Here is a 19,330-nt window from a genome sequence, read left to right as displayed (position 1 = left end):
CCTGAAGCCAATGTTAACTAGCAAATTGGCAAGTGGCCAGACTGATGCCAGTATTGACTGTGTACGTCTGTTTTCAATTTGTGGTGGTTCCAGTGTCTGGGCCCATTAATATAGCAACAAATAAGTGGTAATGTATCCATCAATTTAAAAAGGTGCAATTTGTCAAAGTGGGAAGTCCTGTTTCCCACACTAGTTATGGCTGTTAGAGAAGTTTAGTCTCCTGACAAGGAGGTGGAAAAACCATTGCAGACCGTAACTTGAATACTAATTAAGCAGGTAGCACATTAATTGGTGACTTCTGACCGGGATGGACTTGAAGCTTTCAGACATAAAGATGCCAGTATAATTATTTTAGTATTTCTCTAATCTCTAAATGAAAAATGCTATAAAGGATTCAGATATCTCTAAATTTAGCATGTCCTGCCTTTTTTAATATTTTGGAAATTACTCTTTCTATTCAGTGTTATAGTATGAAATGATGAAGAAGAGAAATAATTGAAAATTGGCCAGATAAATGTCAGTAAGTCCTGTGTGAACATGACAAAGTCGCCAGCACAAAACGTGACTAAATGTAAAGATAATTGAAACCTGTCGGGCTTTGTATAAATCCACCCAGCATTAAAGTTTTGGTATCAAGATGACCTGATTTTTTTTTTTTTAAAAAGCTGGGATTTACATCAATGAATAACAGCTGCTGGAATTGAAAATACAGTTATTTTTTCAGCGAGTGAGATCATTATTTAAAGTGGTAAAATAAACAAATAAGCACTCTGGAAAATTCCCTGTGTTGAAGTTCAATGGACCAGATAGATTGTGTAGAAATGTAATCTGGTCTTTTGGCTGCATTTCAACACCAGAATCTTAATACGAAGTGAAAGTCAGTTTAAAATTTTTATTCTGCTGAAGTAATAATGGTTCGGCTTCTGCACCTGTAATTGTTCATTTCCAATCTTTCAGTGCTGGGCCCCAAACCCGGAGAAGGTCGATCTTTTGGAAGCATTCCTTTTGTGTGCCCCTTTTTATAGTAGTGTAAATCAGCCCTGGTAGCACTGTTATGAATGTAGATAGTTAATCACCTATGGTTACGACTGTCTTCCTGCTGGTGTAACTGTACGTTAATAACAGATTCAAAACTTAGCTGTCATTTTTTTTAAAAAAAACTCCTTCAAAAGACACTGTAATGAGAGGCCCACAGACAAGAAAAGGGGGGGAAAAAACAGGAGCACCAGCAATTTTGTTTGTAGGAATGCCCAGTATCAGTCTTAAAGCGAAGTGGAAATCTTTTTCTGTTTGTTTTTTTTTTCCTGATTTGTCGAGAATTTAGCGTGTTCTATATTGTTTCATCAACTCGTTAAGAAGTCAAATAAAATGATGCTTTGAAATCTTGTAGCTGAATTATAGATGTATCTTGCTGTTCCGATTTAGGTGGCAATTTCCATTCCACTCAAGTAAAATTTGGGAGCGAAGAGGCCAGTGACTCAACATGCTTAAGTGTCTTAAATCTTTTAAGACCGGCAGTGTTCCTGGTTTAAGTGATAAAGACTGAAACTCGCATTCCTTTTAACACAGTTCTGTGTTTGTTTGATATCCGTCCGGTTCTTGAAGTTTGTATGTCATTTTACTCTTCTTTTCTCTCTGTTAAATACTTTTTAGTTCAGTTAAATGTTTGTTTACTTTTTAAAGCTGCATTTTCCCTCCAAAATTAGCCTCCTTTCAGTCATATTACAGGCATGTCACCTCTCTGTATGGATGTGGTGGCTTTAAAATGGTACCTGAAAGCATGTGGAGAACTCAGCAGTGTATTATAAATGTTATGTATGCCACAGCATTAGTGGCTTAGCATAGTGATTCCTTTCCCAGCAAGAGTTTTGCAAATAAATTTCAATGTAGATAAGTGTGAGGTATTACATTTTGGTAGGAAGAATAATGGGACGACATACTGCTAGAGGAGCAGAGGGATCTGGGGGTACAGATACACATCACTAAAAGTAGCGTTGCAGGTTAATAAGGCCATTTTTAAAAAGAAAAACATAAGCAAACCAAGCACTGGGTTTCATTTCTAGAGGGATAGAATTGAAAAGCAGGGAAGTTATGTTAAACTTGTATAGAACCTTGGTTGGACTACACTTGGAATACTGTGCACAGTTCTGGATATAGAGGCACTGGAGAAGGTGCAAAAAAATTTATTAGGTATAACCTCACAGTTCTGGTATCATCATATCAGGAACGATTGAATAGGCTGGGGCTCTTTCTCTAGAAAGATGACTGAGGGGTGACCTGATAGAGGTCTTTAAGATTATGAAAGGGTTTGATAGGGTAGACAGAGAGACAATGTTTCCACTTGTGGGGCAGACCAGAACTAGAGGCCATAAATATAAGATAGTCACTAATGAATCCAATAGGGAATTCAGCAGAAACTTCTTTACCCAGAGAGTGGTTTGAATGTGGAACTCGGTACCACAAGGAGTAGTTGAGGCGAATAGCATAGATGTATTTAAGAGGAAGCTGGATAAACACATGAGGGAGAAAAGAATAGAAGGATACGCTGATAGGGTTAGGTGAAGTCGGAAGGGAGGAGCCTCGTGTGGAGCCTAAACACCAGTATGGACTTGTTGTGCTGAATGGCCTGTTTCTGTGCTGTACGTTCTATGTAATAGATTTTTTTAAAATTGAGGATTGGGGAAGAAGCAGAACCTGAAGTAGAGTTCAGCTGCTGATGAACTTTCAGGACTCCATTGAGTGTTACCTGCGATCAGCCTGTAAGACTGGTGACGAGTGAGACAACTGTGCTTGGGAGTGATTATTGAAGTGCAGGTCTTGAATTCCAAAGCGCAGGTGGTGCAATTTAAATACCCACCCTACAGATGCCAAGTACACTAGCCAGTTCCTTGTACACTCTCTCTGATTTTGATTTTCTTATTACTAATCCCTGCTATAGGGGAGAGGTTTTCCAGTCTGATTTTATGAATGGGTGACTTGCTGTGGGGTTTTTACATTAGATTCCTTTAAAGCTAAAGCCTCACAAACTTACTTTTTCCACATATATGACAGCACAGTTGGCTAAGTGACTGGAAACAGAGTAATGTTGAACGGTTGTTTTTTTGGACTGGAGGAAGGTATTTGGTAGTGTTCCCCAGGGGCAGTGCTGGGACCACTGCTTTTTTTAAATATATATATATTAATGACTTGTGTGTACAGGGCACAATTTCAAAATTTGCAGATGACACAAAACTTGGAAGTGTAGTGAACAGTAAGGAGGATAGTGATAGACTTCAAGGTGACATAGACAGGCTGGTGGAATGGGCACACATGTGGCAGATGAAATTTAACGCAGCGAGGTGATACATTTTGGCCGAACGAGGAGAGGCAAATAAACTAAATGGTACAATTCTAAAGGGGGTGCAGGATCAGAGAGACCTGGGGGTATACGTGCTCAAATCTTTGAAGGTGGCAGGACAGGTTGAGAAAGCGGTTTAAAAAAGCATACGGGATCCTGGGCTTTATAAAAGCAAGGATGTTATGCTGAACCTTTTTATAAAACACTGGTTTGGCCACAACTGGAGTATTGTCCAATTCTGGGCACAGCACTTTGGGAAGGATGTGAAGGCCTTAGAGAGGGTGTAGAAAAGATTTACTAGAATGGTTCCAGGGATGAGGGACTTCAGTTACATGGATAGACGGGAGAAGCTGGGGTTGCTCTCCTTAGAGCAGAGAAGGTTAAGAGGAGATTTGATAGAAGTGTTCAAAATCATGAAGGGTTTAGATAAAGTAAATAAAGAGAAACTGTTCCCATTGGCGGAAGGGTCAAGAACCAGAGGACACAGATTTAAGAACATGAGGAAAAACTTCCTTAGGTAGCAAGTGGTTATGATCTGGAATTTTCTGCCTGAAAGGGTGGTGGAAGCAGATTCAATCGTGGCTTTCAAAAAGCAATTGGATAAATACTTGAAGGGAAAAAATTTGTACGGCTACGGGGAAAGAGTGGGACTAACTTGATTGCTCTTACAAAGAGCTGGCATGGGCCAAATGGCCTCCCTCTGTGCATGTATGTAACCATCCTATGATTCAGAGTGAAGCTATTCTAAAATACCAGTGATGGAATTAAAATGGAAATCAATTCAAGATGTACGAGTCTACATCTTCTTAGCCAATCTCTTTGGCTGAACCAGGTTGTTTGTGACCTCGGCAATTTGTTTGACCCTGAGCTGAGCTTCAAACTCAATATTATCCCCTCTATCACAAAGACCACTTGCTTCCACCTCTGCAGCACTGCCTGCCTCTGCCCTACCTCAGGCCCTTTGCTGGTGAAACCTTTAGATGTGCCTTCACAACTTCTAAACTCAAGTTCTCCGGTGTTCTTCTTGCTGGCCAGCCGTCCCTGAAAACTCTTACTTGTCCAAAACTCTACCATATGTATCCTCTCCTGTGCTATGTTCCACTCAGTCATCACCAAGTCCTTGCTGACCTGGCCCCCATTGACTCGAGTTTAAAATTCTTGTCCTTGTCTTCAATTCCATCCATGGCCTTGCCCCAATCTGTTCTGCAATCTCCTCGAGCACTACATTTCTCCTCACCCTCTTCCTCCCCAATCACCCATATGCTCAGTTCTTCTGACCAGTATCCCATCCGCCTTAGCTCGGTGGTCTGAGTCGGAGGGTCAGGGATTCAGGTCCCACTCCAGAGACTTGAGTACATAATCTAGTCTGACACTTCAGTGCAGTACTGAGGGAGCACTGCACTGTCGGAGGTGCCGTCTTTCGGATGAGACGTTTAACTGAGACCCCGCCTGCCTTCTCTGGTGGACGTAAAAGATCCCATGACATTATTTGAGGAAGAATATGGGGGTTCTTCCAGTCTCTCAGCCAACACCGAAAATGGATGATCTGGTCATTTATTTCATTGCTGTTTGTGGGACCTTGATGAGCACAAGTTGGCTGCCACATTTCCTACATTACAACAGTACTTTATTGGAATGTCCTGTGGTTGTCTGAGCTATATAAATACAAGTTCCTTCCTTCTCACTCATTTCCCCCATCCAGTTGCCCCACCATTGGCATATTAGTCATATTCCTTCCCAAAACCTTCCTGCACCTCCTTTTTTAAAAAAAAAACCCACCTCTTCGACCAAGGTTTTGGTTACCCCACCTAATCTCTCCTTTCCTAGTTCAGCATCTGTTTTCCGTACACCTATCTATAAAGATGCCTTGGGTCTTTTTTAACTCTCTATAAATGCTAGGTTTTGTGAATAATTAGCTTAACTTCTCTAGGTAAGTCTTGAAGTGTTACCACATTTGTAGAGTTAGAGTTAGTAACTTTACTGAAGTCACTTAACTTCACTGAATTTATCATCATTCAGAGCTGTGAACTTTTGGGGTTTTTTAGGGGGCTTGTGGGGGAATGGGATGTGGTCAGAAATGCATATATACAGACAACCATCCTGCTGCTTTGAGTCTGGAAGATTTATATAATGTACAATAAATATTATTGTGACTGACCATAGTTTTTGTTCCACATCTTATGACTGTCAAATGCATTCAAAGACCAATTTTTTATTGCAAACTGTGACACTGGTATCTTGAACATTTTGTTTTCATTTTACAAGCAAAAATAAATCTTGTTCAGTTCTGCACACAATAAAAGCTATCTGATAAATATTGGGGCACTCAATAGGTAGCAAAGTTTTTTTTTGTTGTTTTTACGCACCTTTTCTGATGCTGGGTACTACCAGAGGACATAGAGTTAAGGTGATCGGCATGAAAGCCTGAGGCGACATGAGGAAACGTTGTTTTACGCAGCGAGTTGTAATGATCTGGAATGCACTGCCTGAAAGGGTGTTGGAAGCAGATTCAATAGTAACTTTCAAAAGGGAATTGGATAAATACTTGAAGGGAAAAAATTTACAGGGCTGTGGGGAATGGGACTAATTGGATAGCTCTTTGGAAGAGCTGGCACTGGCACGATGGGCCGAATGGCCTCCTCCTGTGTTGTACCTGCTATGATACTAGGTTGCCGAAAGTTCATGACCTTTTTGGTGGATTTGGGGTGCAATCGGGGCAGGACTTGCCCTGTTTGGGCAGTACTGAAGTTTTGTAGAGTGGGCAGTTCCTGGATCTGCCCACTTTCAACTTGATGTTGTGGAAGGAGGCAGGACTGGGTCTTCCCCCCCCCCCCCCCTACTCCCGCATGAAATGGGTGCATGGTGCTTTTCAGGAAGTCAGAGTGGGGTCACCAGATCTTAAAAGTTTGATCTCCTTATCGCCTGTTGCAAAGCAATCTCCTTCTATAAGGAAAGCGCCCTTCCTGTAAAAGGGGCCGTTTTTTTTCCCTCCAGAATCTTCCATCTTTGGTTGGACTCACCAACATTGATTCCCTGCAGCGGCCCAATGCCACCACTGTTTAAATTGCCTGATCCTGGGAATTCTGACTAGTCAGTTGTGTAAGTTCCCAGCCCAAATGAAGTCTCGCTCCACCATTGTTATGGCAGCAGGATGTGATCATGGATTTTCGGCCCTGCACAGGAGACCAGCAGGTTCCAAGTTAAAGCTAACCTTTTCCTTCCATTTAAAAAAAAAAATAATATTCTCACTTACCTTGATTTTTAATCATCTAACATAGGATATGGATTTTTGATAGTTGCCTGAGGCATTATCGATAGTTTTATGCCCTCCCCCCCCCCCCCCCCCCCCCCACCACCAGTTTTCTCCTCCTCTACTCTTGAAGATATTTACTCCTTGCTGGAGCGAGGATCCATGACTGCTGTTCATCCTCCAGTACCTTGGTGTTAATCTTGTTTGGCAGGCTGTACTAGCAGAAAAGACATCAGAGCTGAGCTTAAACCTGTCCTTACCTGATGTGCACACAACACTTAAAGCAGCAATTGCTGGATAGCAATTTGGGATGCTGGTTTGTTTCTCCGCCCCTCCCCTTCGCCCCCCCCACCCCTGCCAGTCGGACACAAAGACCCATTGTAGAACTCTTACCACCACCCCAGCTAAATGTGCACAGATCTGGGATTTTCCAGGTCTGTGTGGCTCAGCATGTAACTAGCCATGTGAGCCATTGGAGGAACTCTAGCCCATTTATAAACTTGATGTTAATAAAACTTAAACATTATGAATGCATACTGGTCTTGACGACAAATCGTCTGCTTTACTCAATACCCGTTCTATGGACAAATGCACACAGGTTGTTCATGTTAGAATACATTTTTACGGGCAGTGCTTGCAATGTAAACGACAAAACAATAATTTTACCACACTTTTTTTTTAATTTCCTTTCATTCATGTATTTTCTCTGCTTGGGTGAGTGGAAATGGAGATTTTTGGCAGTTTTGATAAAGTTCTTGTTCCTCCTTCGGTTGTAATGGAAACTCTGAATTATTTCCATGTAACTATGACGTTTGTTTCACTGTGGTTTGCTAAGGCTTTTTACTGTTGCACAGGTGGAAGAGGAATATGGGGGAGTGGAATTAGGGACTGAAGGGTAGTGGTTTATTCCAAATGGAACTGCTGAGAGATGTCTTGGGAACATAGGAACAGGAGTAGCCTGCTCAGCCCCTCGAGCCTGCTCCGCCTTTCAATTAGATTGTGGCTGATCTGCACCTCAACTTCATTTACTCACCTTTGCTCCATATCCCTTGATACCTTGCATGACAAAATCCTATCTATCTCCGTCTCAAACTCCAATTGTCTGGGATTTCAACTATCCTTTGTGTGAAGAAGTGCTTCCTGATTTCGCTCCTGAATGGCCTGGCTCTAATTTTAAGATGATGTCCCTTTTGTTTTGTTTTTGATTTCCACCACCAGGGGAAATGGTTTCTACACATCTACCCTTTCAAATCCTTTTTAACATTTTAAACACCTCGATCAGGCCACCCCTCAATCTCCTACGCTCAAGGGAGTGCAAGCCAAGTTTGTGCAACCTGTCCTCATAACTTAACCCTCTAAGCCCTGGTAGCTGCACCCCCTTCCTGGGCGATATATCCTTCCTGAGGTGCAGTGCCCAAAGCTGAATGCAGTACTCCAGGCGGGGTCTGACCAAGGCTGTCTACAACTGAAGCAAAACTTCCTCTCCATTGTATTCCAGCCCCCTCTAGATAAAGGCCAACATTCCATTAGCCTTTTTTTTATTGCTTTTTGTACCTGTCTGCTAGCTTTTAATGATTTGTGTACTCAGACTTTCAAATCTCTCTGCTTCTCTACAGTTCCTAGCTTCTCACCATTAAGAAAATACTCCAATTTATTTTCCTAGGGTCCATCCTCACACTTGCTCACAAGGGTTCAAGTTCCATGGTTTATCCAGGTTTGACCATATAGACTGCATCTATAAGGGGAAGTTGTATTCACTTGTATGTAAGCTCCAGCATATCTTAAGTGAAAATACTTCTAACAAATGTTAATAATAGAAATGAGGTTCATGAGGCTAGTAAACAAGGTACAGCATCATCGTGTCTTCTTGCTGTTGACTTGGTAACTCCCAGTCCTTTCCTACAGCAGTTGAAATGGGATGAAAATGGGTACCCCCAAGATGATTACGTAATATTCGGTGTATTAAGTTAGTTTGCTCGTCCCTTTGCAGTGAGTGGCTTTCTCTCTCCTCCATTTTTAGCCTGTTGCTTTTCTCTTAAAGTGGCCACATGAAGAAAAAATAGGCATTCCGAGATACGAGGCAGAGGAAAAAGAGTTGGAGGCCTGTTATGTCAGGTCTCCGTCTCCATTGAATCTTGCTGGCCATCCCCATAGAATGCAACTCGGCCTGCACCTGCAGTACCTATTTTAATGCGGGGGAGGGGACATTCCCAGTCTTCTGCCTTGTTCTTCGAGTATAATTGCTGGGTGCCCATGGATATATCTAGCACTATTCCCTGCTCCCAGATCCCTGCTGTAGATCCTGGGGAAGGCCACAGATCCTGCAGGTAAGTAAAACAATTTATTTCTTTAATTGTTCCCCCTCCCCCAGCCCAAGGAAGATTTGAACAACCCTGAACCTTCTGGCTTCCGAACTACAACAGGGCCCAGAAAACCCTGACCTGAGGCCTGAGAGGAAAATCTCCATTTTTACTTCAGCTGCATTTTCAAACGTTAAAGGTTCAAACTGTAACATGCTGTTTTTGTCAAATTTGAAAGATGTATTTAATATTCCTTACATTGCATTCTGTCCCAATTTGAATTAAAGTTTATTGGCACAAAGGCTGTGAAAAGGGCTACATATCTCCTTTCTCCACCCCCACACCCCCTCTTTAGGACCTTGGTAAGTTCATCTTATATTTAGGAGGGAAGTACAATATAGCAGTCTGTATCAAATGTACCCCCATCCCAATGAAATCATCCTGTTGGTTTTTCCAGAAAACTCTCTTGATTTGAGTTCTGTCTTATTTATAGGGCTTTGAGGGGCACATGATGAACGTAAAAGTCTAGCCAGATAATGACACGCATACTGTTTGTTCAACTATTATCAGCCAATAACCTACTAAGGATGTGATCTCATTTCTGAAACTTCATGAATGTACTTCAACGGCCGGGGACTCTTGATTTTAATGATTTATCGTAAAGTTACTTCAAAGTTGCATGACCTTGCAAAACCTTTTAGTGAGCTGGTGCTAAAAGCCCAATGTAATACTAGTCTTATCCCTAACAAACCTTTTTTGCTAAGTTTTAGACTAGGTTGTAAAAGTAGGTTTGCTCCCAAAGAGCTTTGGGCTTCAAATGCATCCCAGCTGAGTCCGATGCTCCCATTGTGGAATCAGCCCACGTGTGTTGTTTCGATTGAATCTTCAAGCCTTTAATTTCTCTAACTTTAATTTTTAAAAATTATATTAAAGCCAAAGGCAAGGCCACTGGTTTGTGGCTTTATGAAGAAATAGACAGAATCGAGCAACATAATTCCATTTCTTCATGCATGGTAATTTGATTTATTCAGTCACCATAAATGAATGGCTCGGCCTGCAGATTTATATTGAATGATCTTTAGTCATGTTATGTTATCCTGTAAAATTTAAAGCTATTTTCAGTAGTTTGTCAGTATTTTAAGGCCCACTGTTAATCACTGAGTTCAGCAGTCTCCATGACACTGGTGTCATTTATATCCTAGTCTGGTGTTCGAATACTATTTTTTTTTACAATCTAGTGGTAAAATGGCTTTATACCTAAATTAGATCCAGGTCATGTGCAGATTCAGATGGTTTCTGTTGTGTCTTTTCACTTCATTACCCCGACAGAACCCTAATGTTCTCTGTAAGGAATGATCCTGTAAGTGATCCTTGTATTTAAAGTTAGAGTACAGAGCTCCCCCCATTGGTTTGAGTGCACCACCGGGTGCGGTGCTAAGCTGAGCAGACCAGAAGGTCCCAGGTTCAATCCTGAGCTCTGCTGAATCAGTTGATCCCAGCCGGGGGCAACGATTGAGGCACTAGAATTGAACTAGGGCCCTGAACTTGGGAGGGTTAAAATCAACCGGGATTGCTATCCAATGACCCCTGCTGGAAAGTGCATGTTGGGTGAGGGCAGATTTGGGCTTGGTGTGATGCCCTCCATGGTAAAATAGCCCACTAATACCAGCTGGCTAGGCTCACACATACAAAGTATAACCACTGGAAGGCTGTCAGTGCCCATGGAAGCCCAGCAAGTATCTATTGCTTCAGAGGGGAGACTGTTGGGGGTGCGAGGTAGTGCGCTATTGGAGAAGGAGGAAAGAGAATGCATTTTGAAGTTAAGAATTTTCAGCAGTATTTGTATGTGAAGGGTATATATAAAGCAAACCATGACTGGCAGGGAGTAGGAGGAGAAATTCTGTGTTGTCCTCTGTATACATTTTGTGTGTATGAGATTGAAAGCCTCTTATCACAGTGCATATCAAAACAGCATATATTCTAGGAGAAATTACTTGTTTTCAACTGTGCAATTGGTTGTGGATCATGCACTCAATTCCACTTATGCAAAATGGCTGGTTCTTTCCAAAGTTACACCGAGTCTGCAGCACAGAAACAGGCCATTCGGCCCAACTGGTCGATGTTGGCGTTTATGCTCCACACGAGCCTCCTCCCTCCCTACTTATCTAACCCTATCAGGTTACCCTTCTATTCCTTTCTCCCTCATGTGCTTATCTAGTTTCCCCCTAAATATATATCTGCTATTTGCTTCAACTACTCCTTGTAGCAGCGTGTCCCACATTCTTTTGGGTAAAGAAGTTTCTCCTGAATTCCCTATTGGATTTATTAGTGACTCTTGTTTATTGATGACCTCTTGCTTTGGACTCCCCCCACAAGTGGAAACATTTTCTCTACGTCTACCCTTTCATTATCTTAAAGACCTCTATCAGGTCACCCCTCAGCCTTCTCTTTTCTAGAGAAAAGAGCCCCAGCCTGTTCAGCCTTTCCTGATAAGTATATTCTCTCAGTTCTGGTATCATCCTTGTAAATCTTTTTTGCACCTTCTCCAATGCTAGAAAACTGCACAGTACTTCAGTGCGGTCCAACCAAGATTCTATACGAGTTTAACATAACTTCTCTGCTTTTCAATTCTATCCCACTAGAAATGAACCCCAGTGCTTGGTTTGCCTTTTTTATGGCCTTATTAACCTGTGTCGCTACTTTGTCATTTGTGTCGTCGTGCCCTGAGATCCCTTTGCTCCTCTACCTCATTTAGACTCCTCTTATCCAAGCAGTACGTGGCATCATTATTCTTCCTACCAAAATACATCACCTCACACTTACCTATATTGAAATTCATTTGCCAATTACATGGCCATTCTGCAAGTTTATTAATGTCGTTTTGCATTTTGATGCATTCTTCCCTTGTATTAACTACACCCCCCCCACCCACCCCAAAATTTGGTGTCGTCTGCAAATTTTGAAATTGTACTTCCAATTCCCGAATCCAAATCATTGATGTAAATTATGAACAACGATGGTCCCAGCACCGATCCCTATGGAACACCACTTCCCACCTTTTTGAGCCCTCTTCATTCACACACCAGATTTTTTCCATTGAATGTATATTCCCGTTCCTTGTTTCTCTTCCCAAAATGTAATACCATTCACTTATCCACATCAAATTACATATGTCACATGTCTGCCCATCCTGCTAATTTTCTGTTATCTCAAAGTCTTTTTCAGTCATACTCACTGTTTGCCAAGTGCCCTGTCTCTATCGTCGTTGCTCCTTCTGCCCAAGTCCACTCTGTTCAATATTTTTTACAATTTATTTTTATATATAGGTGTGTATATATAGATTAATGGTGGACCTAGCATCCATCCAATCTTGGGATACCATTTACCCCTGAGTTTTGTTTGTCTGTCAACCAACTTTTTATCCATGCTGCTACATTTCCTCCTATACCATATGTCTGAATTTTTGTAACAAACCTCTTGTGAGACTCCTTATCCGACGCCTTCTAAAAATGCACGTTTACTACGTCTACTGCATTCCAGTTATCCAATGTAATTTTTTCCAAAACCTATAACTCATCAAGCTGGTTCAGACGGTCTCCCTGCAGAGATTGACAAGCATGGGGGCCACAAGCTCAGAGAGACTCCTCTCCTTCTACAATAAGATTTGGGAACATGAAACTGCCACAAGATTTCAAAGACACCAGCTCTGTGCACCTCTGCAAGCACAAAGGTGATTGCTCGTATGTCACTGCGGAATATCGATTCTATCTGTACCAAGTAAAATTTTTGCCCGCACCGTGCTCTGCCGACTGAACGCACAACAAGCAGAAAAAATTCTTCCAGAAATGCAACTACAGGCCAGTCAGTTTAACCTCGGTGGTGGGGAAGCTTTTAGAAACAATAATCAGGGACAAAATTAATAGTCACTTGGACGAGTGTGGATTAATAAAGGAAAGCCAGCACTAATTTGTTAAAGGCAAATTGTGTTTAACTAAACATTGGTATTTATGGTTGAGAAAGGCATGGATGTTAGGGAACTTGGGGAAATAAATAGTGATGTCTTGAGGAGTGTACATATTACAGAGAGGGAGGTGCTGGAAGTCTTAACGCGCATCAAGGTAGATAAATCTCCGGGACCTGATGAAATGTATCCCAGGACGTTATGGGAGGTTAGGGAGGAAATTGCGGGTCCCCTAGCAGAGATATTTGAATCATCGACAGCTACAGGTGAGGTGCCTGAAGATTGGAGGGTAGCAAATGTTGTGCCTTTGTTTAAGAAGGGCGGCAGGGAAAAGCCTGGGAACTACAGACCGGTGAGCCTGACATCTGTAAGTTGTTAGAGGGTATTCTGAGGGACAGGATCTACAGGCATTTGGAGAGGCAGGGACTGATTAGGAACAGTCAGCATGGTTTTGTGAGAGGAAATTCATGTCTCACGAATTTGATTGAGTTTTTTGAAGGGGTAACCAAGAAGATAGATGAGGGCTGTGCAGTAGACGTGGTCTACATGGACTTTAGCAAAGCCTTTGACAAGGTACCGCATGGTAGGTTGTTACATAAGGTTAAATCTCACGGGATCCAAGGTGAGGTAGCCAATTGGATACAAAATTGGCTTGAAGACAGAGGGTGGTTGTAGAGGGTTGTTTTTCAAACTGGAGGCCTGTGACCAGCAGTGTGCCTCAGGGATCGGTGCTGGGTCCGCTGTTATTTGTTATTTATATTAATGATTTGGATGAGAATTTAGGAGGCATGGTTAGTAAGTTTGCAGATGACACCAGGATTGGTGGCATTGTGGACAGTGAAGAAGGTTATCTAGGATTGCAACGGGATCTTGATAAATTGGGCCAGTGGGCCGATGAATGGCAAATGGAGTTTAATTTAGATAAATGTGAGGTGATGCATTTTGGTAGATCGAATCGGGCCAGGACCTACTCCGTTAATGGTAGGGTGTTGGGGAGAGTTATAGAACAAAGAGATCTAGGAGTACAGGTTCATAGCTCCTTGAAAGTGGAGTCACAGGTGGATAGGGTGGTGAAGAAGGCATTCAGCATGCTTGGTTTCATTGGTCAGAACATTGAATATAGGAGTTGGGATGTCTTATTGAAGTTGTACAAGACATTAGTAAGGCCACACTTGGAATACTGTGTACAGTTCTGGTCACCCTATTATAGAAAGGATATTATTAAACTAGAAAGAGTGCAGAAAAGATTTACTAGGATGCTACCAGGACTTGATGGTTTGACTTATAGGGAGAGGTTGGATAGACTGAGACTTTTTTCCCTGGAGAGTAGGAGGTTAAGGGGTGATCTTATAGAAGTCTATAAAATAATGAGGGGCATAGATAAGGTAGATAGTCAAAATCTTTTCCCAAAGGTAGGGGAGTCTATAACGAGGGGACATAGATTTAAGGTGAGGGGAGAGATACAAAACGGTCCAGAGGGGCAATTTTTTCACTCAAAGGGTGGTGAGTGTCTGGAACGAGCTGCCAGAGGCAGTAGTAGAGGCGGGTACAATTTTGTCTTTTAAAAAGCATTTGGAAAGTTACATGGGTAAGATGGGTATAGAGGGATATGGGCCAAGTGCAGGCAATTGGGACTAGCTTAGTGGTATAAACTGGGCGACATGGACATGTTGGGCCGAAGGGCCTGTTTCCATGTTATAAACTTCTATGATTCTATTGTTCTGACTTAGTTCTTGACGGACAATGAAGTTCTGACGAAAGGTCTTTGACCTGAAACGTTAACTCTGTTTCTTTCTCCACCGATGCTGCCTCACTTGCTGAGCTTCTCCAGCATTTTCTGTTTTTATTTCAGATTTCCAGCATCCGCAGTATTTTGCTTTTGATTTTGTGTATAACAAACTTGATTGAGTTTTTTGATGAGGTAACAGAGAGGGTTGATGTGGGCAATCCAGTTGATGTGAATGTGGACTTTCAAAAGATAAAGTGCCATATAATAGACTTGTCAGCAAAATTTGAAACCCATAGAATAAAAGAGGCTGTGGCAGCATGGATATGAAATTGGCTAAGTGACAGGAAACAGAGAGTAGTGGTGAGTGAACGGTTGTTTTTCGGATTGGAGGAAGGTATACAGTGGTGCTCCCCAGGAGTCTGTACTAGGACCACTGCTTTTTTTATTAATGACTTGGACTTGGGTGTACAGGTGACTCAAAACTTGGAAGTGTAGTGAACAGTGAGGAGGATAGTGATCGACTTCAAGAGGAAATAGACAGGCTGGTGGAATGGGCGGACACGTGGCAGATGAAATTTAATGCAGAAAAGTGCGAGGTGATACACTTGGCAGGAAGAATGAGAGGCAATATAAACTGAAGGGTATGATTCTAAAGGGGGTGCAAGAACATAGAGATCAGAGAGGGCATGAATCTTTGAAGGTGGCAGGACAGGTTGAGAAAGGAGTTTTTTTTTAAAAAAAAGCATACAGGATCCTGGGCTTTATAAATAGAGGCATAGAGTTCAAAAGCCAGGAGGTTATGTTGAACCTTTATAAAACACTGGTTCGGCCACAACTGGAGTATTGTTTCCAATTCTGAGCACCGCACTTTAGGAAGGATGGGAAAGCCTTCGAGAAACTGCAGAAGAGATTTACTCGAATGGTTCCAGGGATGAGGGACTTCAGTTACATGGATAGACTGGAGAAGCTGGGGTTGCTCTCCTTCGAGCAGAGAAGGTTGAAAGGAGTGTTCAAAATCATGACTGCTTTAGATAAAGTAAATAAAGAGAAACTGTTCCCATTGGCAGAAGGGTGGAGAACCAGAGGACACAGATTTAAGGTGATTGGCAAAAGAACCAAAGAGGATGTGAGGAAAAAATGTTTTTTACGCAGCGAGCGGTTATGATCTGGAATGCGCTGCCTGAAAGGGCGGTGGAAGCAGATTCATTCGTGGCTTTCCAATAGGAATTGGATAAATATTCGAAGAGAAAAAATTGGCAGGGCTATGGAGGAATGGAACTAACTGGATTGCTCTTACAAAGAGCTGGCACAGGCTCTGTGCGAAATGGCCGTTCTTTGTGCTGTAATGATGCTATGATTCTAAATGCAGTGCAGATTTTAGACTGATGCGGAACATCCAACGTGATTTTCTCAGCCCGCCAAATCCAGGAAAAGTGTAGAGAAGAGCACCAGCATCTCTCTGTGGTATTTGTTGATTTGATTAAAGGCCTTTTTGTTTCTGTGAATTGTGATGCTCTGTTGGAGGCTCTCCTAAAGTTCAGGTGCCCTGGCAGACTTGTCAACACTGTTCAGCAATTATCGTTGGTATGATGGCCTGAGCAATAGATCAAGGTTCATGTGTCATCACCATTTGTAGTCACTAACAATGCCAAACAAGGTAGTGTTCTTGCCCCAGCTCCTTTCAGCATATTGGCTGCTGCAGTGCTGCTCATGGCAGCATTTGACTGTTCTTCCCCTGTCGAGAACTATGATGGGAATCTGTATTTGATACCGCACAGATGGTGGCATCTTCAACCTTTGTTGGTTGCAAAGTAAAACAAAAGTAATGCAGATAGCCTTTTGTGACGTGCTCTTTGTCGATCACCGTGCGTTACTCGTCCACACTGAGGACCCCCAGCTGCTATCCCACTGCAGTGTTTTGGCCTTAGTCAAATTAGAAAAGACTAAAGTCATTTTCCCTAGACTCTTTTTCTGGGTAAGTCCTTGGTTACTCCCATATGGGAGCTGAAATCAAGAGTAGGAACATCGTGATTGAGCGCCACAGCCTCAATAATGTAGAGAGGAAGGCAGTACCAATAGGATACAGGCCACCAATTTCTTAGGCCTGTAAATGTTTTTTTTTCAACTGGATCTGTTTATCTTTCCCACAAATACTCATGAATAAGGTTTTACCATATAATAGGGCTAAAAAGAAAATTCTGGTATACTTTTCTCACATGGTAACCCATTTTTCTTGCTGGTCAAACTATTGAATCGTCGTCACAAAAAATAAAGAAGGTTTTCAAACGTAATAAAATCTCATGAGGCTATTGATCGAAAATGGTTGGTTTTGAGGAGGTTTCCTTAGTCTATCTTTTCAACCATGCTTTTAGTCGCCCCCATTAATTTCCCTGCATGGTTTCCATTCTCCTCTGTGAAGTGCTTTAGGATGTTTTCTATGCTAAAGGTGCTATATATGTCCAAGTTATTGAAGTTGTGTTGCAGGCTTTGCACTGTTTTGATTTTTTTTAAAAAAACCTACCATGTAAAACTAGAGGCACTACAAGATGACTAGCATTTTATATAATTCTACACACTATGTACCCAGGCCACAGTGTGATCTCCCCAGAGTGTGCCTTTTTCTCTGTCTCTCTCTGTGCTCTCACGCTGAGGGATACACACACACACCATTATTAGATCATCCAGTAGTGGCTTGACAACAATCTGTGAGGAAAGAACATTACAACAAAGAATGTAGCGCTTCTGGTAAAAGTGACAAAAAGGCAAGAATAATGAGATGAGTTAATTCTGAGAATGTGAAGTTTCTTCCTTGTTGCTAGGCTCAGTGATATAATGGAGGCTGTGTGTCTGTCTTCCATAAGCTGATACAGCTGTTGCTACACTGATGATGTGAGAGTTGCTGAATGAGTTTTCTGTATTAATGCACAAAAGCCATCACATTGTATCCCTGACATGCCCTAGGCTATGTTACATGCATCATGGATTAATAGCACTGAATAAATACAAATACTTGTCAGCTATTGATAGTACTGTATTTAAATAAAACTCCCATGAAAGTACAATGAAATGTTAGCGTCTTGATTTTCTGACTTTAATTTCCACCTTTTTTTTTGCAGTTGAACATGAAAAAGACTTTGCTCTCTACCAACCATATCACCAGGAGTACAAATTTAACCTGTCCCAAATTCCAGAGGGAGAGGCTGTCACAGCAGCAGAATTCCGTATTTACAAGGAATGGGTCAGAAGTCGCTTTGAAAATGAAACATTTGCAATCCGCATCTACCAGGTGCTGCATGAGCATGTGAACAGGTGAGAACAGACTTTGAAAATGTTTTTCAGTCCTGAATCGCTCATGAAATTAACAACCTGTATAATTTTACAAATGTTGCTTTTTAAAGTCTGTTTTCATCCCTTCAGATAGAGCTTGTTTGCAAGCAGTTCAAGTAACAATTAGTCCGAAAGGATTACTTTCAGGAAACAGGGCTCTGATCTGTGAGCAATGAAAGTGTGATCTGCTGTATTCTAGAGCAGCCTTTCTAGTCTGGGCAAAGGTCAGGGAATGCTGCTCTAGAAAAGTTTGCCCTTTCACTTTTGGCATATTCTGGTGTTCTGCAACTTTACGCAAATGAGAGGGTGGGCTGGAGATCTGCTCCAACTGGTGCCTCAGGCTTCTACCAGTGCTTCTCTATGACAGGCCTCGAGGAGAATGGTGATCAGAACATCTGATTTTGTCTCTTAGCCTGTCTCTGCTGGGATCAAAGTGCAGAGCAGAGATAATAACTTGGCATTTGGTGATTTACAGGCATAAACCCAGATGCTACTGCTACATGATGCAATGCATTGGGCCTCTAATTTGCTATTCTGCATCGAAATCTAAAAATATGCTTAAAGTAGTTTGTTTCCTGCAACTTAAAAACTGCTTTGGCATTTCAACCAGACCTCTGGCTGTACATTTGGTGATATTCCTCCAAGTGTTTGATTTGTATTGCACTACTAATTGCAGCCTTGTACAATTGATTCCAGGAAAGCACACACAATTCAAATATACCAATTCAGTCTTGTATTGTTTGTCAGATGATATTCTATTCAGAGCAATGTTGGGTGTTGTCTGAATCTAAACTCTTGACGTGGAGTTGCTCGGGGCCTAGAATTGGGCGCATCCAATTTCAAAGTGATTAGTTGGTGAATAATTGACTCGTTTAACTTTCAAAACAAGTGTAACTTAGTAATTGTAAGGTTTTAGTAGTAGTAGTAGAAGGTCTTGGATGAAGGGACCGAATGTATGGTTGCTAAATTTGCTGATGACTGAAAGGTAGGTAGGAAAGTAAGTTGCGAAGAGGATATGAGTCTGCAAAGGGATATAGACAGGTTAAGTGAGTGGGCAAAAAATTGGCAGATGGAGTATAATGTGGGAAAATGTGAACTTGTCCATTTTGGCAGGAGGAATAGAAAAGCAGCATATTATTTAAATGGAGAGAGATTGCAGAACTCTGAGGTACAGGGGGATCTGGGTATTCTAGTACATGAATCGCAAAAAGTTAGTATGCAGGTACAGCAAGTGATTAGGAAGGCAAATGGAATGTTGTCATTTATTGCAAGGGGAATGGAATATAAAAGTAGAGATGTTTTGCTACAGTTGTACAGGGCATTGGTGAGACCACATCTAGAATACTGTGTGCAGTTTTGGCATCCTTATTTAAGAAAGGACATAATTGCTTTGGAGGCGGTTCACTTGACTGATTCCTGGTGTGAG

General features: G+C 41.8%; 1 protein-coding gene across 2 annotated transcripts in view; it reads left to right on the top strand.

Moving 5' to 3' along the window:
• The window catches only part of bmp6 (bone morphogenetic protein 6), a 135,295-nt gene that overhangs the window by 35,747 nt on the left and 80,218 nt on the right, over window positions 1-19,330 (top strand). For both annotated transcript variants that reach the window (XM_067981965.1, XM_067981966.1), the window contains exon 3: window positions 17,694-17,886. In XM_067981965.1, the coding sequence (XP_067838066.1) occupies window positions 17,694-17,886 (193 nt within the window). The remainder of the gene's footprint in view (window positions 1-17,693; window positions 17,887-19,330) is intronic.

The sequence above is a fragment of the Heptranchias perlo genome, chromosome 3 (genome assembly GCF_035084215.1).
Source record: "Heptranchias perlo isolate sHepPer1 chromosome 3, sHepPer1.hap1, whole genome shotgun sequence".
NCBI lineage: Eukaryota > Metazoa > Chordata > Chondrichthyes > Hexanchiformes > Hexanchidae > Heptranchias > Heptranchias perlo.
Note: the sequence above shows the minus strand (reverse complement) of the source record. Positions and strands in the feature narration are given on the sequence as shown.